The sequence below is a fragment of the Malaclemys terrapin genome, chromosome 17, assembly GCF_027887155.1.
Source record: "Malaclemys terrapin pileata isolate rMalTer1 chromosome 17, rMalTer1.hap1, whole genome shotgun sequence".
NCBI lineage: Eukaryota > Metazoa > Chordata > Testudines > Emydidae > Malaclemys > Malaclemys terrapin.
This window is the reverse complement of record NC_071521.1, coordinates 18680125-18707438: the sequence shown is the minus strand read 5'-3', so window position 1 is coordinate 18707438 and position 27314 is coordinate 18680125. Positions and strand designations below refer to the sequence as shown.

General features: G+C 48.3%; 2 protein-coding genes across 2 annotated transcripts in view; both read left to right on the top strand.

Moving 5' to 3' along the window:
• The window catches only part of CACNA1B (calcium voltage-gated channel subunit alpha1 B), a 508111-nt gene extending 498407 nt beyond the window's left edge, over positions 1–9704 (top strand). The window contains exons 45-46 of the mRNA XM_054007857.1: positions 243–442; positions 5771–9704. Coding sequence (XP_053863832.1) covers positions 243–442; positions 5771–6310 — 740 coding nt within the window. The 3' untranslated portion in view covers positions 6311–9704. The remainder of the gene's footprint in view (positions 1–242; positions 443–5770) is intronic.
• A 6320-nt stretch (positions 9705–16024) lies between these two features.
• The window catches only part of LOC128825394 (collagen alpha-1(I) chain-like), a 244043-nt gene continuing 232753 nt past the window's right edge, over positions 16025–27314 (top strand). The window contains exon 1 of the mRNA XM_054007881.1: positions 16025–16127. Within this exon, the coding sequence (XP_053863856.1) occupies positions 16025–16127 (103 nt within the window). The remainder of the gene's footprint in view (positions 16128–27314) is intronic.

The window sequence follows — 27314 nt, the reverse complement described above, 5'->3', positions numbered from 1 at the left end:
GCCCCAGGCCTTTCCCCATGGATGACAATACCCCCAAGCGGGGGCCTTTATGGCTGTTTCCTCCCACTATGAGCAATGGTGCCCAGCAGGGAGGCTTACACTACGGGGGTGGTGGGGGGCAGTTCCATTTGAGAGGATCCACATGGGACCCCCAGAGTCCTTGAACTTGCTCGGCCCCAAGCTGAATGTTTCTATGGTTATTGCAGCCCCAACCCATTACTTTATTTTGGTGGCACATTCAGGTGAGGCGTCTTCCAAGGATAAGAAGCAAGAACGAGGCAGGTCCCAAGAGAGAAAGCTGCACTCCTCCTCTTCCTCTGAAAAACAACGCTTCTACTCCTGCGACCGCTACGGGAGCCGGGACCGTTCTCAGCCCAAATCAGCTGATCACAGCAGGCCCACCTCGCCCAATGGGGGGCTGGAACCAGGCCCCCACAGACAGGTGAGGAGATTCAAGGCGGGAGGAGGCGTGAAATCTTCAACGGGTGCACCCAGGTGTAAAAAAAAAATCAGGGTTGGGGACTGGCTGGGCAATAGGAGATGGAGCCTGGTTCAGATCCAGGCTGGTAACTGAGGGTTGTTGCCATCGGATGGCTCTTTGGAGGCCTTCTGCAAAATGAATTGATGGTCTCAGCCCAGTTCCTACAGAACAGGGGTCCACACCTCAGAATCCACCCTCTCAGTTGGCACCCTTGTTGGCAGTGTCAGGAGAGAGGCCAAGGACTAAGTGGGGCCTGCAGACTGAACTACCTTCTTACTTCTCCTGGGGAAATCGTCCCAGGAGGTCTAAGCCCAGGCAAGCTGGCAGGGCAGAATGGAAGGTTGCACTGCTGATTTTTGCGCTGTTTCTCTCCAGGAGATAGAGATATTAACCCAGCGCCTATTGCTGCAATTTGCATAGAGCACTCGTGGGCATTATACAGAAATGGAGTTGTACTAACCACATAAATCCAGACCACCAGAATACAAGCAAGTACAGTCCAGTGCAGAGAGAGGGAATCCAGAGAACTAAATCCTGCCCTCAGTTACACTCCTGCAACCACTGACTTCAGCAGGGGCGACTGAGGGCAGAAGATGGCCTCCAGCATGGTCTCGTCTTTGCAGCTGGCAAACTTCATGGAATAGGGGCATTTTCAGCAGCATTCTGAAACAGGAGCTAGGATGGGCACCTTACCCCCGTGCTAAATCCACCCACAAACACATCAACTCTACGGGAGCTGGGAAGCAGCTAACGTAATGTAGGAAAAAAGTAGAACTTGGATGGAAGTTGAGGGTGGTCAGCACCTTTCCAGAGTGAGCCCTAAGTGGGTCTCAAAACACTGTCTAGCACTAGTTCTAGGGAGGAGAAAGTTGTGACCACACTTAGAAATCTGCCTAGAGCTGCAGTCTGAGTGTGACTGACAGGCCGTCTCAGGAGGGCTGCCTGGTACTGTCATCTGAACAGACACACATCCCCGCAGCAGCGTCACTTGATAAATGGATAGCTTCGAGGGAAGGAAAGCCGGCTGCATTTGCTGTGTGGGTTAGAGCCCGTGGGATAAAAGGAAGGAAGGTTGAAAAAGAAGTAGAGTCTTTATAATAACTAGTGCCACCCCCAAGATAACAGATCTTTCCACCTCTTCGCCTTGTTCTGTGCATTATTCCTCTCTCCGGGTGCATTGTACTTTCATGATTCCTAGCAGCAAAACAGGTTATAGTCTCGGAGTCTGGGTGTGGACGGTAACTGAATGCTTAATGCCTCATTAGTCCCCAACGCATTGCTTTGCAACACACACTGGCGTACTTAAGGTATAGAATACACTCTGTAAAATCATCCACTTCTTGGTCTATTGGCTAAGACCAAGTGTCACAGGGAGCTCCTCAGGCTCCCCCGGGAGTGCAGTGCTACCCAGCCTGTTTTCGTGGTCTCTGAGTCACCACCATCCACAGTCTGTTTCTTTTTTACCTATGTTCCTTTAATCCTCAGTTTCCCAATGCGGCAGGACGTAGCATAGGTGCACAGCACACCCTCTGAACTCCTTCCCCTTTACATCCTGTTCCTCCCAAATATGGATCCTCCCCTTTGCTAAGCCAATTACCTCATTAGCTAGCAATTGCCACCAAGTGGCAGTAATCCCCCTTCCACCACCACCCCTACCCCTCCCAAGTAACAAGTTGCTTGATTCCAGTTAAGCCAACAGCCTTCTCTGTGCTGTAGAAACCTCAGTGACCGGGGTGCTACAGCTAGTCATGCCATGGGAGATATCTGTTTGGTGTCTGACACATTCAGGCCCTGCCCAGGCACAGGGATGGATTCAGTGATCAATCAAGTCTTTTCTATCTCCAGCTACCACTAGCCTTAAATGTATCCTATTTCATACTCAGCTGCGCTGCAGATGAATTTTCTTTCTGATCCTGCTGTTCCTCCTTGAGAGAAGGGAAGAAGATGATTACTTCTGTTATTGTTAGTGGGGTTGCTGGACCTCTCCTCTTCTATGTGTATATACTAGAGCATTAAATGCAATGCACATTTTAATTATAAACAAAAAGATTCCCTGAAGTTAATAATCATTCAGTGTTGGAGCTCCAATGACACCTCATCACCCTGTTCTCACTACTCTGTTGAGTTTTACTTTGCCCCGTGTGTCTCTTTAAAAACAAATGCCTGAGTTGATTCAGGAAGGACGGACGAAGAATGTCATTCCAGTGTCTATGTATGTTCTCCATACAGGATAGCATTAAAAAGGCCCCCCAAGTGATGCATGTCAGTTGACTCACACGGACCTGTTAATATGTCCCTTTGGTCACGCTGGAACACATGGATTTTTTTAAAAGAAACAGTGCAGTCAGTGTAGAGTTTCCACCCTAATGAGCTGAGGATGTTTGCCCCGATGAGGGGCCTGTGCGAAGCTCGGTTGGGCTGGTTTCTGCATTGTTGTAACCTGCCTATTAACACTCAAGGGTTGTCGTCGTCTTCTATTTGTTAGCTCTTCCCTTCCCTTGGGGATACCACCTTTAACCAGGAGCCATGCCTGGCTTAGCAGATTTTGCCAGGCCTGGGAAGCATTTTGCCTATACACCTCAAAAAGTATCTGATTTCTGGCCCTCCCTGCTTCAAAATAAATAAATAAATTAGCTAACTCCTATTTCCCCCCCCTCCCCCCAGCATTAGTGGAATGAACAGCACATTCTCTGTTTGCCTAAGTCTGCTAGTTTGAAGGGACTGTCTCTGTGTCACTTGAGCAGCACACAGTATTTGTCCTGATGTCTGCCAGCTCCAGCAGACTGGGACCCAGAAGCCACCGCTGCCTGGTGAAGGTGGTGGTGATGACTGTAATTTGGCATCTCAGGAACCATTCTGCCTCCCCTGCCCTCTGTGGCAAGAGAGAACAACTTTTCTCTATTGTTTTTATGGCAGCCTTTCAAGTATTTGAGGACCGCTATCATGTCCCCTCTTAATCTCCTCTTTTCCAAACTAAACATACCCAGTTCCTTAGCCTTTGTTTATATGACTTGCATTCCATCCCTAGATCATCTTTGTCGCTCGCCTCTGGATCCTTTCCAGTTTGTCCACATCCTTTCTATACATTAGTGACCCAGACTGGATACTGTACTCCCGCTGAGGCCTAACCAGTGCGAGTAGAGTGATACTATCACCTCCTGTGACTTGCATGCTGTGCCTCCATTAATGCAACCTAAAATTGCATTTGCTTCTTTTGCAACAGCATCGCATTGCTGACTCATGTTGAGGTTGTGATCCACCACAACTCCCAGATTCTTCTCAGCAGTGCTATCCCCCATTCTGTATTTGTGCATTTGGGTTTTCTTCCCTAAGTGTAACACCTTACATTTGTCTTTGTTGAATTCTGTAGCCCCGTTCTCCAATTTATCAAGATCCCTCTGAATTTTAGCTCTATCCTCCAAAGTGTTGGCAGCCCTCCCCAGCTTTGTGTCATCTGCACATTTGATCAGTACACTCTCTATTCCTACATCCAGATAATTAACAAAGATGTTAAACAACACCCGGCCCAGAACAAATCCCTATGGAACCCCACTTGAGACCTCCCTCCAATCTGACATCATTCCATTAACAGTTACTTTTTGTTTGTGGTTGTTTAACCAATGATGTATCCACTTAATGGTAGTTTCGCCAAGCCCGCATTTCTCCAGCTTACTTATCAGAATGTCACGTGGGACTGTGTCAAAAGCCTTGCTGAAATCCAGGTATATTATGTCCACTGCATTCCCCTATCCACCAAATCAGTTACCCTGTCAAAGAAGGAAATCAAGCTGGTTTGGCATGATTTGTTCTTAGGAAATCCACGTTGGCTGCTAGTGATCACCCCTCCATCCTCCAGGTATTGGCAAATCGAAGGTTTTATACATTGCTCTAGTGCTTTCCAGGTATCAAAGTCAGGCCGACTGGTCTATAGTTCCCCTGCTCCTCCTTTCCCCCCTTTTTAAAGACGGGCACTATGTTAGCCCTTTTCCAGTCTTCCAGGACCTCTCCTGTCATCCAAGAGTTTGTAAATATTTTTGCCAGTGGGTGGCTCTGAGATTTCTTCAAGCTAATTCCTTCAGCACCCTGGGGTGAAGAGCATCAGGCCCTGCTGATCTGAATTCATTAAAATTGGTCAGAAGATCTCTGATGTGTTCTTTACTTATCCTGATCTGCATCCCTTCCCCTTTAGTGTCCATGGTAACTTCGCTATAAATAAGACGAAGGCTGCTATCTTCCACTACCACTCAATCCACCTACAAAAACGTAATGGAAAAAACGTATATGGCAGAATAAGAACTGGAATGACCTGATGAAGCTCATATATTTAAAGGGCGCTGTCAGGTCGTTTCAACCAAACAAGAAATAAATGTTTGTAAACATACTTCAGAAAATTCATATTCTTCCATGTGACACCGCAAACAAACACCAACACAAGGGCCTGATTCTCCTCTTGCTTCCACCAATTTTACACCAGCGTAACTCTGCTGATTTCTACAAAGTGACTCACAGTCTATAAGAACACAATTCCACCAACAGTGTGAAACTGACCTGTCTACCCTGCCATCCAGCTTGAGACCCCAAAAAGGAAACGCACAGCATAAATAGTGACAAGTAAACAGATTTTTAAGAGTTCTCTTTAATGATCCCAAGTGGTTTAGAGTCAAGCTGCTCAAAACATTTTCATCTTTTTGGGGGGGGGGGTGATGAAAAATGGCTTTTTTAATTCAACAGAAATTTTCATTGCATTACCAAAAATCCAAAATATTTTCAGTTTTCAACAAAAAATCAAAAAATGGACAATGTTCGGGTGTCAAAAACCTGAAAAAGACTGCAAAATGTTAAAAAAAAAAATATGAAAGAGTGTAGGGTTTTTTTTTCCAATTTGTTTTGTGTAAAATAATAAACATTTTCCTACTGGCTCCATTGGGTCTCTCAGGTAAGGAGCTGGGAAAGAATATGGTTGGTGTGTATGCCTTTTCTCTGGGCAGTGTCCCTTTCTGTTGGAGCCGTCTGCTGGTTTGCGTCCTACTAACGCTCTGATTGTTTCTGTTCTGATTTATCGCTCACGGCACTTTTCCAGCTCTTTACATCTCTGTTTTAATTGCTTCTCTATAACCTCCTTCCCCTGACTGTGCTTGTCTAAACTCTCTCTTTTTCGTTTTTTCTCTCCTCTTGTGATTTGTCTCTCCCTCCTGTCGCTTGTCCTTCTGTTTTTTACCCGCGTGCCTTTGTGTCTGTCTGGTGTTTCCTTTTTTATTTTTGATTTGCTGTGTTCCAATTTTCATGTAGGGTAGTGGTTCAGTTAATGGGAGCCCCTTGCTGTCGACATCTGGTGCTAGCACCCCGTGCCGCGGGCGGAGGCAGCTCCCGCAGACTCCGCTGACCCCCCGCCCCAGCATCACTTACAAGACCGCCAACTCCTCACCCGTGCACTTCACCAGTTTCCAAACCAGCCTGCCCGCTTTCTCCCCGGGGCGCCTGAGCCGAGGTTTGTCTGAGCATAATGCGTTACTGCATGGGGACTCTCAGAGCCACTCACGCTCCCCGGTGGCTCGCATTGGTTCCGACCCCTACCTTGGATACCGCGACGACAGTGACAGCCCGTACCGTGTCGTGCCCGAGGACACGCTCACCTTCGAGGAGGCTGTCGCCACCAATTCAGGAAGGTCCTCAAGGACTTCTTACGTCTCGTCCTTGACTTCCCAGTCTCACCAAATCCGCAGGGTTCCCAACGGCTACCACTACACGTTGGGCCTCAGCACGGGCCCTGGGACATGCGCCAGAACCCGTAGCTATTACCACGAAGCCGATGAGGACGACTGGTGCTAGCATAAAGGCAAAGCCCTTGCCGGTGTACGCGTTTGGAATCGATGAGTTTTATCATCTGGATGGCTGTGTGCTCAGACACACATGGTGACCGGGGTCATGGGGGGGAAGAAACAGCCGCTGGCGAGAACTGCTCCAAACCCGACGCCATCTGAGACGCTCGTTCAGCCTCTGTCTTTCCTTTCTTTCTTCTTTTTTTCCCCTCCTTTTGCACTAGACAAAATAAATAAATAAATAAAGATCATTATTGTGGAGGGAGTGCTTTCTCGCTCTCTCTCTCTCACCTGCCTACTGCCTTGTCTAGTTAAATGACATATACCAGATGCCAAATCTGCAATGTATGCACAGAGCTGTGGGAAGGTCTGAACTTTGACAGCAGAAAAAGGACGGTCGATCCGTAGTTTTTGTTGGGTGGTTGTTTGTTTTTGTTTTAGTTTTCCGGTCAGAGCGGGTGTCGGGTTTGGAAATTGACACTCTTGTACACAATCGAACCTGTATTTTATCTCATTCAAACATTAAGAGAAAGAGATCTGCCTAACGCACTGGGAAAGGAGAAACCCAAATCAGAACGGGGGACTGTCCTTTGACTCAGTGTTCAACAACAGCAATCGTTTTCAATGGAGCCAGTAACAAACCTTCAAGCTGATAAAGCACTGTGTCGCCGTGACTCCGTGACTCTCTGCTTCGACACGCTGCTCTGGGGATTTCTTTTCTTCTCTTTGTCCACGTCGAGTCCTTCACACTGACACCCGATAAAGCTACTTTGTAAGGACGGTTTCCTTGCTGCTGGGACTTTTGTTTCTGTCCCCCCATCTCCTGTCAACTGCAACATGCCCTCAATGTTTTGTCTTGTTTACAATATAAGCTTGATTTAGCAACAAAAAAACAAAAAAAAAGAAAAAAAAAAGAAAAGGGAAAAAAAAGCGGGTGGTGGAAAGGAGAAAAGGAATTGGTTTTATATCAAGCTATTAGATAGAACTTTAACTTTTCATTGTGTGCATTTTTGTAAATTGTACAGTAAAAAAGAAAAAACAAACAAACAAACAAAAAACTTTATGTAGAGAATTAGTCCAATTGTCATTCCAGGTCCCACTGTTTCTATTGAATGCTCCAGTTGTTCACTACTAAGTGCCTAGCCTTTGAAATCTCTCACAGCGATGATGCTCCCTCTTGCTTCAACGCAGCAGAACTTGAGAAAGTGGGGGGGGGAGGGAGAGGAAGAGCCTGTAAGATCTATTTGTCTCAGATATCAACTGTGCATACAATGCCACGTGTATGTGTTCTGAACAGTGTTTTCAAGTAGCCAGGTTGGAAACTTCAAAGGGGAGGGTAAAAATATTTTTTAAATAATTTTGTTGAGGAGCCGGGAGGAGAATGATCAGGGCAAACAAAATCGGCCTTTTCTCGTTGAATAGAATTTAGGATCCTGCAGGAGAAATGCAGGTAGAAGTACAGCATCGGCAGCAATGCTTTTACAGGAGAAAAAAAAAGAGAGACTTTCACATTGCATGTCTAGTCTTAACTTGGTTGTGAAAGCTCTGGCAACGTTTCATGGTGCGTAGTTCGTGTCGAGGGCAGTTGGAGAGAGCCTTGTTATTATTGCCTGTTGAAAAAAAAAAATCCGACTCTCAGGGATGAGATTTCTGTATTTTTATGTTGGATCATTTCCTTTTTGTGCGTGAGTGCGGATTTCTGCGTTTGGAGTCTGGGGAGAAGACAATGACAAGAAGGGGGGGAAAGGGTTAAAGAAAAAGATTGGCAGACCTTCCATTGATGGGCTGGAAGAACTGCTGTGTGGCCACTGTTGGACATGCCGCGGCCAGGGGTTTGGCATGGCGCTTTGGGAGAAGAGTCAGGGAGGAGAATGGAGGAGAAGAAAAACCCAGCAAGGCCAAACAACAAAAGAGGCGTTGGTCAGAACGTTGGCAAGGAGTAGGCCTGAGATAGTGACCAAGCCATGGGACACTAAGACTGTAGAATGAGCGGGTACTTGGGAGGAGCAAGTTTGGGCCCAGTTTCGTTTTGTAGCTAGGTTAGCAGGGGTATCACACGTTTCAGAAAATGGCTCGGAAGGCATCTGCCACTATTGGCAAAGTCTCCGAAGGGGAGCGGGACAGGTGTCGTGTGGTCGTCTACATCTCCTCTAACCTTTATGTTGAGAAAAATTGAACCTTGTTTTGTTTTAGGAGCTTTGGCCAATCTCATCCCTGGATTCTGCTAAAAGATAACCAACTCATCTCTATTATATCTCTATATATCTGTGCACTTTGAGGAAAGGAAGTGCTTTAGCCGAGAGGTACATTATGGATAACGGATGTAATTTTTAATTGTAGGGCTATGCAACAAGATGACACTTAAGGAAACAAATCAAAACAAAACAAACAAAAAGACCTTCATCCATTCTGTAGCTTTACCTGCTGGATTTTCCTGTTTCAGGCTTCAGCATGATTGTGACCAAATGTTTTATACATTTTCCTTGTATGAAGGCACAAACACTTTCTTTGAAATTTTAAAGAAAACATTACTGTTTTACTCCAAGAAGTAAAGGAGGAAAAAAACCAGTATGGGTGATAGTGCATGCAACCATTGTACCCACATTGGAAAGTGAAAGGAAATGTTCTCTCTGTATTAATTTATTTTGTCTTTTCCTCCACCCCTGCCTTTCCCCTTCCTACATCATTTTAGATATTAAAAGCCACAATCTCATATAAATAAGATGGCTGGAATCTCACAGAAATAGATGGCATTGGATCATTTAAATTCTTATATAGTATAGACCACAAAGAAGAACCTTGTTGATGACTTCCCACTCTTCTCTCGGGGGGTTTCTCCAAATGACAATGACCGAAGAGCCTGACCACAGTTGTTCATAACCCCGTTTGCATATTTTTTACAGCCTGTGCGCTGTCTCTTAAACACACACATAATATTTCCCAGAATTCTCATAGTGAGTTGCCAAACTTGAATTGCACCAACCAGTTTTCTGCATCCAGAACCAGTCTCGTAGTGGCTGTACTTTGAATAAGTAATGTTTGCATGTAAAATATATACATATATATATATAAAGTATGTGCATGGAAAATGTTTATCTTCGTACTTTTTTGATACAATGTATTCATCAGTTGTTAATTTTTAATTATATTTGATATAAATTGGGGGTTTGTTGCAAAACTTTATATTTAAAAAACAGTGTTAAAAATGATAAACGTTCCAACCATGCAACACAACTGGAACTTTACAAAAAAAAAAAAAAAAGGTTCTGTGATTGCCTAGTTTGCTGCCTGAGTAATATTTATCAGCCAAACTTTGAATTCTGCAGTTGTTTCTACAATTACATTTTGTATGAAGCAAAGTCCTTGAATTAAAATAAAAACTTAGCAAAAAACGTACAGCTCCACAGATGGTGTGTGCAGTGTGCATGATGAATGGGAGAGCAGCACCCCGAAAGCATTGCTCATTCTAATGATCTCGCGAGGGAAGAGTCGTTATTACGAAATTTGCCTTTTCAATATGAGGAGTCCAAGATGCCATTGGTGGGATTTCATATGGAGCAAGATTGCCTGAACCAATGGCTGGAAGTTGAAGCCAGACAAATTCAGACTGCAAATAAGGCACAAACTGATAACAGTGAAAGTAATTAACCATTTGAACAATGTACCAAGGGTTGTGGTGGATTTTCCATCACTGACTAGTTTTAAATCAAGACTGGATGTTTTTCTAAGGCTGGGTCTACACTACCCGCCTGAATCGGCGGGTAGAAATCGACCTCTCGGGGATCGAATTATTGCGTCTCGTCGGGACGCGACAATCGATCCCCGAATCGACGCTCTTACTCCACCAGCGGAGGTGGGAGTAAGCGCCATCGACGGGAAGCCGCAGAGGTCGATTTTGCCGCCGTCCCTACAGCGGGGTAAGTCGGCTGCGATAGGTCGAATTCATCTACGTTATTCACGTAGCTGAATTTGCGTATCTTAAATCGACCCCCCCTGTAGTGTAGATGTAGCCTAAGAGATCTGCTCTAGGGATTATTTTGGGGCAGTTCTCTGACTGGATGATCACAATGGTCCCTTCTGGGTTTGGAATCTGTGCATTGCCTGGATTGAATGCCATAAGAAATTGATCCTCTCTTTGGTTGTGTTCCCCTGCAGATGCTCATTTTTTAAAGGAGCTGTTTGTGAATTTGCCTAATTGTACTAAGGTTACAATTCTTGGAGTCCAATGTGCAGCAAAATTTCATTAGCCAGGTTGAATGCTGCAAGAAATTGATCGAATCTTTAGTTGTTCCCTGCAGATTGACAGACGCACATTTTTACACACGCATGTTACTCTCACGGAGGTGGAGCAGTGTTAGGCATTAACCCCTTAACTGCCATGCTGAATCCTCTGCCTCCCACAGCCAGCAACAGTCTCCAGTGATACTATTTCAAATATACATTGCCATTGAAATCAAACAGAGCTTCAAGATACAGGAGGTCTGTTTGGCAGTGTAAGAGGTTTACGTCACCCTAATACACAGAGGTAACATGTCACACTTGTAAAACAGTTAATGAGAGCCGCTTGCATTTCCCTGGAGCTCGGACCTCATATTTAAGCAGAAGAAAAATCCAAGGAATGTTTGTAAATATAAATGAACATCCGCAACTCGCTTCTTTTGGCCACCAGACAAACTTCCTCCCCCACCACCAGAGAAATTGCTGAACGCTCCCAAAGCAGGATCAGACATTGTGCTCTTTCTGACAAATCAAAAAGCAATAGGTCACTTGCGCTTATTCCCAGCATTGCAGAAACATTACACCTGAAAAGAACGGCAGAAAGGAGAATCGCTTGCATTTTGCAGTATTCTTTGGAGATCCAGATTTAGGCTTTTTAGGATTCATTCCATCTCTCCTCCCTTACTGCCCACCTATTGTTGTTTATTATGGGCACTGGTAGCACCTTGAACCACTGAATGAGACCAGCACTTTGTGCTAGAGGCTGTACATATATAGTAATAAATAGTCCCTGCTCCCAAAATCTTACGATCTCCATTGATAAGACTGACAGCGGAGTGGGAGGAGAAATTATTTGGTCAAGGTCCTGGAGCAAGTCAATGGGAGGAACAGAACCACATCTCTTGACTGCTGGCCTGAACCATTTGGCCTCTCCTTAGCAGCCCCAAATGTACAGGCTTTGGGGACAAGGAGATCTTTGTTCTTCCAAACATGGTGAGAAGGGGGAGGGCTTCCCTCTGATCAATGCGTCTGACCGGGAAGAAGGGGAAGATTTACTCGCTGGCCCATTCCAACAGTTGGGAGTCAATCCGTGCTCACTGCTCTTCCTACCTTTAAGGGAAAGTTCTGTAGAATTTAATACACAAAGAACTTTTCTACAGGCTTTGACTCATCCTATAGAACTTGTTCCATAAATCAGATCCCTACTATAGAAATCTGTATGCCCTATGGTTTAAGAGGAATTTCTACAGAACGGTATTGGCTTCATCCCTGGTATGTTCTTCCAGGGGATAAGAGCATGTACATCTGGCTGGGCATCTTTCCATGTGTCGTGATGGTTTCTGGGTGGGCTGGTTGCTGGGATTGAGCCAAGTCTCTCTGAATCTACTAAAAGCACACACCTCTGCTGCCTGAGCTAAAGGGCAAGGTGTAGGGGGTCAGACGCTGTGGCGGACACATTAAACCTCTAACACCATCTGGCCACTAGATGGAGACATGGCCCTCCCCAGGGTTAGTGTGGGTTACCTATCCCTCCCGCCATGGGACCCCTCCTGAGTACCAGAGGCCCACAGTAGTTCAGATCCGTGTACTGACCACTTGGCATTCTTAATATTTCTAAGATCAAAGAGCAACTTCCCCCACCTCCTATTGTTTAAAAACAATCCTTGCAAGCCTTCTTACATCATGAGGAAACAAAGGGGGTCTATTATACAGGAAATGCTGGATTATGACCCTCAATGAATTCATAACATGGGTTGTATTGGAACCCATTAGTTACTAAATATACAGGATAGACATGAAAAAGAGATCCCAGGAGAGACCGAGATGGTTTGGCTCGAATTGAGTTGGTTCCCAACTCTATGTCCATTTGCAGAAGGAGTCCAGAGAGTTCTATAGACATCTGAGTCTCCACTAAGTCTATGATTTACTCATTCCAGTGACCTGCTGGAATTCATTCCTGTTGATCATTGCAAAATTGACGATATGTTCTCTTTGATCCACTGCCACAGAATACAGGGAGAGGGTAATGTTTTCAAATGGGCCTAAGTAATAATACCTACCTCTTATATAGCGCCTGTCATTGGTACATCTCACAATGCTTTACAAAGGACTGCAGGATCACTATCCTCATTTTACAGATGGGGAAACTGAGGCACAGATAAATGACTTGACTTACACAAGGTCACCCAGCAGGCCAGTGGCAGAGCCAGGACCAGAACCCAGGTCTTCTGAGGTCCACTAGGCCACACTGCTTCCCTAAGTCCTGGATCTTCAATCTCTTAGGCTCGTTTGAACGCTTTGCCTAGGTCATTGGTGAGACTGTGCCTAGAAATCTGCATGCAATACCTGGCACCTCAGATTGCAGGAAATGTGTTGATTAATTGGAGGAAATCCAGAAAAGAGGAATAAAAAAAGATGATGAAAGGACTGGAGGGAGTGATTTAGGAGGCAAGATTTAAGTAGATTGGGGGAAATGATGATTGAGATATTGGGAGCAAACCTGTGTTGATGCAAATGGGGTGGTCTGGAGCATGTAATCATTTCTCCCCCTACCCCATCTCAAATCTCTGTGATGGTCTTGAGCCAGAAAATATTCCTCCCCCAATTCTTTTGTCCGCATCTGTTTATTATTAGTCATTAGTTTCCAGTTGTGCGCACAGCACTCAGTACTGTATAGCCCAAATAGCCATGGTCCCTGAGCAGTTACCAGAGCACAAACTGACCCTGGAATAGCCATGGGGGGCATAAAACCCGTGTTTCTCATCTAATGTAGTGGGAGGGAGTGGGTGTATTTGGCTATTGGATTTGCCATTTAAGATGATTGCTTGTTTGAAAGGTAACATTTAACTGAGCTCCAAAGACTGTTGCAGAGTAAATGCATTCATTTCACAAGGCTTTTCTTCCTCCTAAGTACAACAAGGAGAATGTAAAAAGCCTGACTGCAGTTGATTCTCACACAAAGCCTCCCACTCTATTGGCAATGGGAGATTTGCATGTGAACAGCAGGGTCCCATCCTTCAGCTAGTTACCTTGAAGGCTGGATGGAGGTCTCACTCCAGAAACCTGTTACAAGAGACCCATGGGGGGGAAATGCTACAGGAGCTCTCCAGAGGGGCTGCTGGGACAGAAGGTTTCAGCCTTGAAAATCAGTATGATTCAGTAACGTCTGACAAAGGAAGGAAATGTCCTCCTGACAATGAAATTCTATACACTTTGTAAAGCAAAGTCTCTGAAGTTTATTTCCTTGGTCAGCTGAGTAAGATGGTGGCAGGATGCTGCCTTAGAAGAGGTAATCAGGGAATGAATAGCAGTAGAACTAATAGAAATGGAAGGTTAGCTACAACCATGAGGGTTCATCTACTCCATCCTCCCAGGCTCAGGCGGGATAAGTCTAACTAGGCCAGTCCTGACAGGTGTTTGTCTAGCAGGCTGTTTAAAATCTCCAAAGTTCACAACCACCCTAGGTCACCTGTTCTACTGCTTAACTATTCTGAGATATTAGGGAAACCTTTCTAACTATAATGAGTAGCAACAGTTGCTCCTGCAGCCACCATAACAAACAGGTGGAGAGGGTTGGCTTGATAGTTTAATGTCCCTGAACAAGGGTTCAGTCAAGACCTACTCAGGCCTGATTCTCCACTACCATGTCATTGCACACACCTGAGCAAAGTGAGCATCAGTTGCTACCACTCCACCTTGATAGCATTTGACACGCATTTTGCACAGGTGTAAGTAACTACCCAAGCTGCTGGACAGCGGAGAATCAGGCTGCTTATCTGTACAAACCTCTTCCTCTAAAATCTCCCCATGTTCTGTTCTGATGGGGGAATGCTAGTCTAGAGGGGATATGCGTGTTACCACCACCGGAAGCCCACTGCAGTCCATGGGCATTTTCTGTTAGCTTCAATGGGCTTTGGAGCAGGCCCTAGGTTATCTAACCCAGTACAGAGCAGGTCTGGAAAGCAAGGTGGTTAAAAGTACCACTGACTTACAGTCTATGCCAGCACTCCTTTGCTTGCGCTGGCAGTCATGGGACAGTTGCAGAGTTTGTGTAGAGGGTGTTCAGAGAAGCAGTCTGCAGATCTGCAAAGCAGGGCTGCTTTCTCTGGACAGGCCCTTTGCAGGTTGAGTCTGTAAAATCCTCTGTCTTTAGGAAAATGACATTATTTTTGGCCACATTTACACTAGGAAAAAGGTGGGTTTAGTTATCACAGCTGGCCTTCACCTCGACAAACTGACGTTAAAACTGCAACTTGTTCTGTTCACACTAGGATTTTCACACATTTTAATTAACAGGTAAGCCATGCCTCTTTTCCTAGTGTGGATGTGGCCTTTGACAGCAAAAGACTCCAGGAAGCTATCACCACCCAGCTCACTAGCAGCACTTGGCTCAGATGGTGCAACTGTAGCGGCCCTGGAACAGCTGAAAGTAAGCAGGTAGGGGCAGGTGTTAGAGACAAGCTTGGTTGCTAATCAGTGAAATATTCACTGACACCAGGTTTGCAGAGGCAGGGGGTAAAGAGCAGGACAGTAAGAGGCAAGAACTCAGAGGCCCTACTAAGAACTGCCTTGAGAAGTAGAATGGTTCCTCCTCCCAGTGTGCCATCTCCAGGGCCTCTGCACCAGCATCCGCAAGCTGGGGCCTCCAAAACAGGACCCCTAGGGGAACCAGAATCCCACAGGAGGCTACAGCCAGGAGCCTGTGGGGACCCTGCACCTCAGAGAGCTGGATAAACAGACCCCATCTGTAATGGCGGGCGGGGGGGGGGGGTTAGCTTTTGGGCCCCCAGGGCAAGTATTCTCTCACCAGCAGCAGGTGGGAGTGGAAGGGGGTTGGGTGTTCCATTAACCCATGAAGCCCCAGGCTGGGGGAAAGGAAGCCTGTGTCCCATTAACTGCTTCTGGCCCTGGCCTTTTAACTTGCTAGAGAGTGGGGGAGGTAATAACTTCTTTTAAGCCAACTTTTGCTCGTGGAAGGGACAAGCTTTGAGCTTCACCCTCTTTTCCTCTGGTCTTTTAACATGTGAAAGACCATGACAGGAGAGATTAGGGCTGCACTGGGGGGAGGGGAGAGAAATAACCCCTGCAGTGCTGGAAAGGGGGAAGGCATACCCATTAACCCCTGCAGCTCCAGAAAGGGAGGGGGGTCCCCGTTAATCCATACGGTGCCAGGCTGGGAGGGGGATCCCCATTAACACTTGCCGCACCAGAAGGGGGCGGGGTCCCCATTAACTCATGCAGTGCCAGGCCGGGGATTCCAGTTAACCTGTCCCTTGCCAAGCCGCAAAGGGGCCCCCCGGACCCTGCTGTGAGCCAAGGCCGGGGTGGGCAGGTGCCCCCAGGCAGCCCCGGGCCGGGGTCCCGCGGTGGGCGGGGCCGGGGGTGCGGGCTGGAAGCGGGAGCAGCCGGCCGGCGAAGGGAGGGAGCCGGGCGCGGCGGGGCTGAGTTCCACCCCCCGGCTGGGGAGTGACTCCGCTCGGGGCGCGGCAGGCTCCGGACAGGCAGCATGGGCGGCGGGGCGCTGCGGATGCTGCTGCTGTTACGCTACCTGGCCCTGGGCGCCGGGCTGGAGCAGGAGCCCTCCGAGCCGGGCTCCGGACTGCACCCAGGTAGGGGCGCCGGGGGTGAGGGGGCGGTCAAGGGGGAGATGGAGGGGGAGGTCGGGTGGGGGAGATGGAGGGTGAGTGGGGAGGTGAAGGGGCGAGGGGGCTGGGAGGGGAAGCTGGGGGGGTGAAGGAGAAGGGGAGTGAAGAGGGAGGAGGAGCTGGGGGGGATGAAGGGGGAGGCCGGGTGGGGGAGCGAAGGGGCAGATGGAGGGTGAGTGGGGAGTGAAGGGGCGAGGGGGCCGGGAGGGGAAGCTGGGGGGGTGAAGGGGCAAGGGAGCAGGGTGAAGTGGGGACCGGGTGGGGGCAAGAGGGGGCTGCCTGGGTTGAACGGGGGTGCGCGTGGGGGAGCCCATCCCTTTCCGCTCCCCACCCGCTCCATAGGAGGGACGGGGGAGTCTCCTGTTCGCTGGGGCATGCCCGGGGACCCTCCCTGGGCTAGGGGGCACCTCCAACACGGGCCTGCAAACAGACTACCCAGCCTGGGGGCTTCTCCCCCTTGCGCCCCGCGGGCAGCCCCTCCAGCCCTTCCTCCAGCAGCAAGATGCTTCTCTGCTCGTGCCCGACTGGCACTTTAGCTTTGGTGCTCGGGTGTTTTGGGCTGGGGGCAGGCTTAGGAAACAGCCCAGCAGTGGGTGGGGGGTGGGAGGGAGCCTTTGAGACCTGCCTTGCAGCAATGGAGCCTGGCCAGGCTCTGCTGGGAGGCCTGGGGGACAATCCTTGCTCCTCCAGAGACCCCTTTAGCTCTGTGCCCCTTATCCTGCTGTGCTCTGGCTAGTCGCTGGCCTTCCTGGACAACCCCGGGCTCTGACCCAGGTTTGAGCCCAAGCCCCCCGACTCAGGACCTGGGCTTTAGGGCCCTGCTACGGTGGTGGGTCAGAGCCCGAGTCTCACGTCCAAGCCCTGTCATTTTACAGTGTGGATGCGGGCCAAGCCGCAGACCCAAGTCAGGTCTGGGTAGTGCAGCAAGGGCAGGTTAGCATGGCTGGAGTACCCTTGTCCAGTCATTGTAAGCCCAGTTTACAATGCGGTGGGTATTGTGGGCTTGGAAACGCTGAGTCCACCAGCGTGCGAGCCACAGACCCAGGTTTACAATGTAGAGTAGAAATACACTCTGGTCTTGTCTACTCAAAGTCACGTGTTAAATGTGTAAAAGTTAAATGGGGTTTTAAAAACTGACCTAGTTCAACTGGTGCAAACCTCTGTGCGCAGGGCCAAGCCTGATGTATGTCTATTGAAATTGCTGCAGGGATTTTCCCCAACTCTGCACCCAGCTAACGGCATCGGTCCTTTTCCTTGTGTGTCTCGACAAGCTGCCTGTGTTCAGGGGAGGGAGCATTGCCCTGGTGCGCTGGTTACTCACTGTACAGCCATGCGAGGCGCTTAGGCAGTCTGTATAACTGCTCCTCTTCTGTACCCCTCTGCTAAGGAGCCAGTTACTTTGGAGACAGATGCTTGGGAGGCTTCACTTTCTGTCCGTGTCCTTTGGGATAGCCATTCCCACCTTCCAAACGGGATGGGGCTTTCCCCGCTGAAAGCACAATAATGAACCTTTAAAGTCCCTGATTCCTCCATGTGGCTGTTCACATCATGCATGTCCTGGGGTCTGGCTACAGACTCTGGTGCTCCCTGCGATGGAGCCACTGATAAGAGGTCTCCACTAGGATGCACTGTTAAACCAGGATTTACGCTCCTTGGGAAACCCAGGTGGGAGGTGATGAGGTAACTGACAACAGTGCTTGGTCTTAAAGCTTTTCCTGATGATTGGCCTGTTCTGTCTAGCTGCTGATGTCTTGTGTTCCCTGCCCCCTTTGGGCGGACTCTGTTTTAGAATCATAATGCAACACACCTGTATGAACTGCAGAGTGATGCAATGACACACAACGATGTGCAGGTGCTGGGTATGGTTAGGGTGGTTTTGTAATCACAGATCTGGGAATTGGTGGACATCACCCCCACTCCCAAACCGATCCATCTGAGCAAAGAAACTCACACAGCGTTCTCTGAAGGAGAACATTTGGAAATCATCTCTAGCTGCAAACAGCATCAATCAGGACTGGACAATGTAGAGCCAAACATCATGGCCAGCGTCCTGCTATAAGACTGCTCTTTTATTCCCTTTTCAGAGCTGCAAGGCTGGGCTTAGTTATGCCATGTGGGGGTGTGGTTAGGGGGCTTGGAGATCTGGAGCACTGACTAGCATTCCACAGGTGCGGCTTCAAAAATTAGTCACATGAACTTGGTGGTCTCTGCTCAATTCAATGCGCCCGTGTTGGCACGAGAAGCTACACAAGCACTGCCAGAGTGTAACAAAGAGGTGGAAGGCTCACGTCTGTTATAAGCTGGTACAATCCAGTCCGTCCTTGTTTTTTGTCCATTCACCAGTGCTTCCAATCCATTGCTCTAATCTAGCCCCCGTGCCAGCCTGCTGAGAGTAGGAGAGCCTCTCGCATGGCTGTGCCCGGCGCTGGCTTCCAGTGCTTCATTTCGCTATAATTTAGCTCTTCTCCCAACTCTGCCGCTAAACTCAAGGGTGCCTGGGGAGGTTACCTGTGGCTGAGGAAGTTCACAGCGAGCTGACTTTGAAGGGGAAATACAATCCAAGGAGAGCAAATCCTTCCCAAAGGGATATGGCATCATGAAATAGCCAGTGTTACTTTTCCCGGTGTGCAGACGAGGCAGTGAGAGCTGTGGTCATGGTGGAAGCAAGGATGGACTGAAAGTCTTAAATAAGCAGTGTGTCCAGTGGGTGGAGAGGGGACTCGGACCTTCCTCCATTTTGAAGTCGATAAGCTCCATGTGGTGGGAGACAACTGGGTGCATTTAAGATGCAAAGGGGAATTCTTTTTTATTTTAAAGCGAAGCTCTGTTTGTTGCTAAGGTGTGGTCTGTTATGCGTCTTGTGGCAGGAGCTGGGAGCCTCCACACCGGGGTACGTTTTCATTTGAGCTGGGAGGTGTGATTCATACCCATGCTACCTCTGCTTACGCTAGAGCAGCGATACTCAGCCCTCAGTGGTTCAGGAGCAACGTAAGCAATCGACGTTACCCCAAAGAGCCACAGTCACGTGAATTCAGTGTTTTGTTTCCTGTAGTACTATTCATATTTAAACAGTATAACTGGGGACTATTTAGTTATATATATTTTCTCCCAGCAAATAAGTTAATAACTTTGTGCAAGTTGATAATTTAATTGGTTAATAACATAGTAAACGCCTCCTGATTGATTAATAATTAAATCACCCAGTGGTTTAATATTATGTGCTGCAGGAGATGCATTAAAGAGCCACTTGCGGCTCGCGAGCTGCAGTCTGAGTATCGCTGCGCTAGAGCGTAACAATAGCAGAGTGTCTCTGGCAGCACGGGCAGCAGCTCGGGTTAGCTGCCCAAAGACAGGCCTGCCGGAGCTCACGGGTCGGTACTCGGACAGCTAGCCCGAGCCCCTGCTGTGGGCACACGGATGTTTTTAGGTGCGAGTTGGAGCAGAGGAGCGCGGGTACATATGCGCGAGCTGGGAATCACGCCTCCCAGCTCAAATTATACGTACTCTTAGCCGTGGAGCCGAATCCCATCGTGCTAGGCGCTGCACAGACACCAAACAAAGAGACTGTACCTGTCCAAGGGAGCGCACGCTAGGAATCCATTAGATGTTCGATTTCAGCCTTGAGCGTAGTCTCACTGGTGCGAGCCTGTAGGGCAGGCAAGAAAGACGTGGGCTTACCTCGGCTTGGCACTTGGCAGCGTCGCAGATAACGGCACTCCTGCTGTTATTCTGGTGGCTGATATTCGGGCTAAGTCAGAGGCTACATCTGTGCTAGAAACATGGCAGCTGCACCATTCTGGTATTGCCGCTGTCGTGCAGAGAATTACAATGGCAGTGGAAGGGGTTTCTCCATCGCTGTGGTAAATCCACCTCTCTGAGAGGCAGTCGCGCGTGTCACAGAAGATTTCTTGTGTCAGCCTAGCGCTGTCTACAGTGGGGCTTAGCTGGGCTTAACTAAGCCCTGGTCTACACTACAGAATTACTTCTGTAACTACATGGCTCAGGGATGTGAATAATCCACCCCCCTGAGCGATATAGTTTCACCGGCCTAAACGCCGGTGGAGACAGTGCTATGTTGGTGGGAGAGCTTCTCCCACTGACATAGCTACTGCCTCTCCTGGAGGTGGATTGACTGAGCCAATGGGAGAGCTCTCTCCCTTCAGCTCAGAGCATCTTCATTAAAGCGCATCAGTGTAGCTGGGCCGATGTAGCGTTTTAAGAGTAGACCTGCCCTAGGTCTCTCGGGGATCTGAGGTTTTTCACACCCCAAAGTGACATAGCTAGGTCGACCTAACTTTCTCATCCCTAAATGTAGACAACGCCTAAGGGAAGCTCCTTGGATTGAAGCGCACATCCAAAACTTGAGAGGTATTTGTCGTCTCAGAACTCCAGTGCCATGGATCGCAGCTGGGTGTTTGGAGGGGAAGAGGAAGAGAAGATGTTTCAGGGAAAGAGACAGGCTGTTTCTCAGCACACAGAATTGAAGAACGGATTAATTCATTAATTGGAAGCTCCCAACTGGTGGCTGTCACCAAGTATTAGAAGCTGCTCTGCTCTTGTGTTTTGGATATTCTTTGTGTTAATACAGCCAGCCCCTGAGGAAAGGGACTTGAATCGTTATAGTTTGGTGCTTCATTCTACCTTCTTGCTCACTGGCATGCATACTGGGTTCTGTCTGGCTTACGGCCTGCCTAGGAACCTTCCACGCCGCTGCTCCTCCAAAAACCAAGAGCAAACAAAGCCTTTTCAAATAGCCAGGGTTTGTACATCTTAAGAGAGAGTAAATTCTTCAGGGCACGGGCCCTTTCATACTTTGCACAGCACCTAACACAATGGGTTCTCAGCCCTTCTTGGGGCCTCTGTGCTGCAGTCATACAGATAACCAATAAATCTCCACTTGGGTGGACATGGGATGGCTTGTGAAGAGCTGCTCAGAGCCCAGGTGTTTTGGTGAACTCTTCTTCCTGGCTTTGTCTTGCAGGCCCAGCTCGCATTTCTTCAACAGGCGCATATCTGTATTGGTAATGGACTGTTAGGATTCTCTTGCTTCCACCTTGACTTTTCCTCTCTGGTGCTGATTAAACCTGCTCTTTCGAATTGTCACGCCATCCGAATGCCTTGAATGGCTTTCCCCCTGCGGTAGCCTGGCTTCCCTCCTTTGAATTCTGCTCTGCTGCTTCCATCTCCTCCCCACTTCAATCCACACGCCCTATCTATCGCTTCCCCGTGTGGAATCGGTTGCCAAGGTTGCAGTGGGTTTATTTTGTGCCGAGGCTCATTTTCTAAGGGGGTGGGTGAAGCCCAGCCGAACAGAAGGCTATTCCTGGCTGCCCTCCCTGAGCTCGGCACCGCATGCATCTTTGTACACTGGTGCAGTGACCCGGGGTGTTCATATATCCAGCCGGGGGTCTTTGCGCGCTGAGATGGAGTCTCACTGAAGCAGCACAACTTCCAAAGAAAAGTGATGAGTGCAGCTGAAGACTCAAGTTGGACAGGTTGTTGTTTAAAGTCCACAGGGCCTTCTGGGTCGGCTGTTTCCTCTGCTTTATGTGAGGGCTACGTTGTTCTTGGCATGTGTTTTGGGATGGGGAAGAGAGGACATTGGAGGCAGCGTCATAGGTCAGCAACAGAGGGTCCTGTGGCACCTTTAAGACTAACAGAAGTATTGGGAGCATAAGCTTTCGTGGGTAAGAACCTCACTTCTCCAGAAGACCATGTTCACTCAAGGTCATTTGGCATTAACTTTGGCTGCTTGTTGGTGCTTATTGATCTTCTTCTTGGTTCATATCTAATTCTTTGCATTTCTATAGCAGCTTTCAGCTCTAGGTCTCACAACCCCTGTAGGTGATAGGGAAAAGATACTGGGTGATCTGTTCTTTACTCACCATGAGAGAAGTAAGAGGCCAGAATGCAGCCTGCAGGAGATGGGAGCTGTTACTCTTCGGAGCCCCTTTGCACTTCCCTCCCCAGTTTCTGCCATGCTAGAGGAGTTGCTGATTCTGATCATGCTCCAAGGTTACGTTCTCTAGGTTTCCCAAACCAGGCTCCCATACTAACCCCCCTAGCGTCCTCTTGTGAAGTGATGCATTGCTGAAGAGACAGTACCTTGTTGAATTCAATGTGGCTTCCCCCTAATGTAGCCCCTGCTGAATGAAATGCTCTTTGAAGGGGAAATGGCTGTCCTTGAGGGGATGAGGTTTAGGATCCTGGTTGTTCTGTGAACCTTTGAGTTACACTGGGGCAATCGGGCAGCAAGATAGCTACCCTGCCCCGTTCCTCCTCCCTTGGAGGTACCTGGGCATGGCAACAGCAAAATCGGCAGTGGGAGCTGGGGGTGGATGTGACATCAGGTCTCTCTCTCCTGCAGCTGTTTGTCCTTGTCCTTGCTGTGGGGCGTAAGAAGGATACTCCTTAATTATACACCTAGGGCCTCATGCTCCGAGGTGCTGCACTTCTGCCACCGGAGTCGATGGGAGCTGACCCCGCGCCACTAGAACTCAGGTCTGTGATGACCTGGGCTTCAAAGCACCGTCAGTGTCATAAGACCCACAGTGAGGCTGACGAGCAGGAGAATTAGCTTTCTCCTGACCTGGGACTGTCCCTTCCCCACCCCCTAGCCTGTGGTGGGGTTGAGTCCTAAATCTCATGCTGCCTGTGGTAGCACAGAGAGTCCCAGCAGGCCTGGGAGTTGCCTTTTGGACTTTCTAGGGACAATGAGATGGTGTTGGGTGGGTGTCGATCATTGCTAGACAGATTGCGTCCAGAGTGAAAGAACTGGATAACTTCAGAGTGAAAACTACTTATCAGCGGGCATGTGAGGAACCAGCATCGGTGTGGATGTTGGCAGTGCTGGTTATTCTAAGCTAAGGTCCTGTCTTCCTTCATCCAGGTGGCATTATTTCACTCTTCAGGCTACCTTTGTTATGTGGTTTTGAACTGCAAAGTTCCCTGTGACGATCAGATCCTTTGTCTTATTGCCACAGAAGATCGTGAGTGTAAATACACAATCAAGAAGCTAATGAGCAAAGTGGGGAACGAGCAAGGATTCAGAATAGAGTCACGTGAGTGGCGGACAGTGGTTTGAAAAGCCCTGTATGACCAAAGCTCTGCTCTCGGTTACTCCCGGTTCGTGTAACTGAGGGCAGAATTTGGTTCTCTGACTGCACAGCATGGTTAAGGTGGGAATAGGAAGAGGAATAAGAGGATTTCAAATGGAGGAGCTGTCAGAGGTAGCGTATGGGCATCGCAAAGGCCTTCGGAATCGCTTTCTCAGAATCAGTTTGTATCTGTGCCTGCGTAGGGTGATAGTAGCAATTAATGTAGGGCCCAGATTTAACTGGTCTGCAGGGATAAGAACTGATGTGATGAGATAAAGAATTTGTACAACATGAGCCTGTCTAAAGTGAAAACTCAATTGTGTAAAAGTTGTGGTGTGGTCCCGTAAAATGAACCAATGTTCCCCAGGAACCAGAATGAGATCATTGGTACTTGGAACCCAACTCGGAATGTAAAGGCTGGTCTGCAGAGGTGAAAGGCTAAGGCTTTAATCTAGCCACACAAGACCAAAAACCGACCAACCCCCTCAAAAAAACCTTCTGAGAAAGTGACCTAAAAATGAATGGATGCAAACAAGTTGCCCTCGGTTAAATCTTAGTTAGCTGATTAAAATCTACTTAATTAAGAGAAGATTGGTATCTGAAGCTGCAAAGCTTGGTTTACTGCAGGACGACATATCTTCCTCTCGGTCCAGTGAAAATGATCTCTTGGTATGTCCTCCTTCCAAAGACCTGAAGCTTTAAAATCCCATCCCAAAAGCTCCTCAAACCCTTTCCCAGGTTGGGCACCTACCCAGCTGTTGCATTGCAAAGTACATGTGTATGCATTCTATCGATCGATCTATGTGTATATCTGTGTGTGTAGGTGTGTATATATGTATGTATATATCAGTGTTCCCTCTAATTTGTTATGTCTATGTGAGGAATAAATGTTATGTGCATCACTATGGAGGTGATGTGTGGGGCCAAGGGGTTCGAAGTGTGGGAGGGGGCTCAGGGCTGGGGCAGAGGGTTGTGTGCAGGGGGGTGAGGACTCTGGCTGAGGGTGCAGGCTCTGGGGTGGGGCCAGGGAAGAGGGTTTGGGGTGCAGGCTGCCCCGGGGCTGTGGTGGGAAGATGACTCCCCCCCAGCCCTCTCTTGCCGCAGCAGCTTGGGGCCGGGTGAGAGGCGCTGCTCCCTGGCTGCAGCAGCTCCGGCGGGGCGGGACTGGGCTGGGCCCGGCCAGGGGAGGGGCTTCTCTCCCCGGCAGCTCGGGCTGGGCTGGGCGGGCCAGGGGAAGGGCTCCTCTCCCCATCTGTGTGGCCCTTGATAGCCTGCTGCGCGGCCGTGCAGCTTACAGGGAACTTAGATGTTTAGGTTTATATATATATATAAAAAAGGGAGCCTGCCTTAGCCCTGCTGTGCCGCTGACCAGACTTTTAACAGCCCAGGCAGTGGTGCTGACCGGAGGCGCCAGGGTCCCTTTTTGGCTTGGCTTTCTGGTTGAAAATCGGACACCTGGTAACCCTAAGAGGGGCCCTCAGCTGAAATAGCAAAGCATGGCATATTGCAGGTCAGACTTGCTTTGTGTGGGCAGCATTGCATAGGACTGGAATAACTGCACCGCTTGTAGGCCAGAATTGAGGTAACATGACCAGTCTGTGTGTAGGGAAGCTTTGCATAGCACCTGCCCTACGCTACGGCCCATCTGAAGAGGTTGCAAGCTGCTCTGTGTCGAGGGCAGGCTGTGTTCAGACATACGAAACCCTGATCCAGGGGTCCTGGCTACAGATCTTACCGTGTTGAGGCAGGTGGCATACCGAGGAGTTTAATTCCCACCGGATGCCACAGCCAGCTTCTTTTCAGAGTTGCAGCACCATTGATGCAGTAAAAAAACGCTCACCGTTCTTATGCAGAACTTCCTTTCCTGCCCAGCTCTCAGCATTGGCAGTGAAGTGTCGTTAGCAGATACCCCTTGGTTACCTGTGGTTTTCTCGCTTCACTCTGCTCACTCCTCAGGTGCTTGCTTCAAGATCACCTCTGAGATCAGCATGAATCTAAACCCCAACTTTCCTCTGGTGAACAGCCCTGCTATGGAAATGCCATGCTCTGAGCTTGGATTCATTACCTACCTTCCAATATCTTAACGCCATGGTAGCCAAGCTGAATGTCTGTGAAACTTTCCTGTTTTTTTTTTTCCTGTTCTGCTTTCATTTGTAAGGGGATTCCTGGTCCTGCTTGGAGGCTAGGGGGCACTGTAGGGAAGTGTACGATCTGAGTCAGTCTGCAAAGAGCCAGCCTAGAGCAAGGTGGGGTGAGTTGTGCCTTGCTGCCTTAAGGAGCAGCCTGCTTTATCTCTCTCTGGTTTTGGTTCTGGTGTGTTAGGGTTCTGGATTCTAAGAAATAAAGTAGTGTTATGCTGCAACCATCCCGAAAGATAAAAACATACTTTAACTTATCTGTATGTATGGAATTAACATAATATAAATGTTGGTCAGGATGGTAGCTGTCTCACACGCATCAGGCATTGATCTGGTGATCTCCGGAACTAAAAGCATGAGTCATTCTACAGTTTGTGCTGAATAGTCAGGTTGCATTGCTGGGGGCGGTAAAAGACTCATCCCTCAGTGAAATGGGCACAGAGAGGGGTGAATGACATACACTTGCCAATGGGTTAACCGTGCACAAGTAGGGAGTGTATGTACCGAGCGTAAAGGGGGCACACAAGCATGTCAGGTGTGCAGCACCATTGAATGCTGTGGGCAGGGAAGGCTTGATTCAGACCTGAAGTTGGAGCCATCTCCAGTTGTGACCCCAGGGTAGTGTCTATTTTGTATGTTCCCCTTGACTGTACTTTGCCTGCAGCACTCACTGGGTGGCAGTGGAGAGAAGCCTTGAATCCAAGTGAAGAACTGGATTCACTCAGAATATGCTCTAAGCATTCACTTGGGATTTCTCTGTGATTCTGTCCAATTTTCATCCCCCCGCCATACTGACCATCCAGGTATGTCAAGGAGACTCCCGTTTGCAAACAAAAAACTCCTGATTTAATAAGTTGATCTCCTGCAACTACATTACTTCGAATCTTATGTGTCAGCCACACGTGAGTGTCAGCCTTTCTCTCTCTCTCTGAGTCAGTGAGAGAGGCTGATATGCATGTGTAGCTGATGTACAGGATTCTGGGTAATGTAGTTGACCTCAGAGCTGGATTAACCCATTACCTGGGCCCTAGCTGATGACATGGGTCAATGGGGAACATTCACAGCCTTCTCTGGCCAGAAGGGACCATTATGATCATCTAGTCTGACCTCCGGCATAAGATGTAACCCATTGACTCCTGCATCAAGCCCATAGCTTGTGATTGAGCTAGATTATATGTATTTATTTTAGACAGGCACCCAATCTTAGTGCAGATTTCAAGTGATGAAGAATCCACCACCTCCCTAGTAAGTGGTTCCAATGGTCAACTTTAGGAAATACTAAAATTAGTAATTGATTTTGCAACTTAGTGTTCTTTTAATGAGTGCCTTTCCATGGAAATAATTGGAAGAGGGGTTTCTAGACAAGAAGGTGTAAGATATCATCAGAATACCATGTGTGTTTATGGTAATCTAAATACATATGTTTAATGCAGACAGATGATACATGCAACACTCCCATGGAAAAATAAGCAGATTGAATTAGTCTGGCAAGGCCTGTATGCTACCATGCAGAAACCTGTTATCTTTCATTCTAGAAATATTTACAGAAGCTCTCCCGCGCTCTCAAGGCAGTGCATGTTGCCAACAATAAACCTGAACTCCCATCACTAATGGGCCCAAACTAAAACACCAGCTATTTTTATGTGCTGCAGACCCAGCTGTGGCCAAAAATAACAGGCTGATTGAGCCAATGAGTTGGCCGGGTCCTTAGCGGCCCAGGACTTTAGTGTGATCAAGAGGCGTTTGCTGGGATATAAAGTGATGTGGGTCTGATGTTGTCCTCCACACCATGTCCCAGGTGGGCAAGCTCTGAAATGATCAGGTCTCATAATTGATACCCTGGGAAGCAAGTGGCAGATTTTAGGTGCACAAATATCTAACATGACACAGCCATGGTGCTAAGGAGACATATCAGG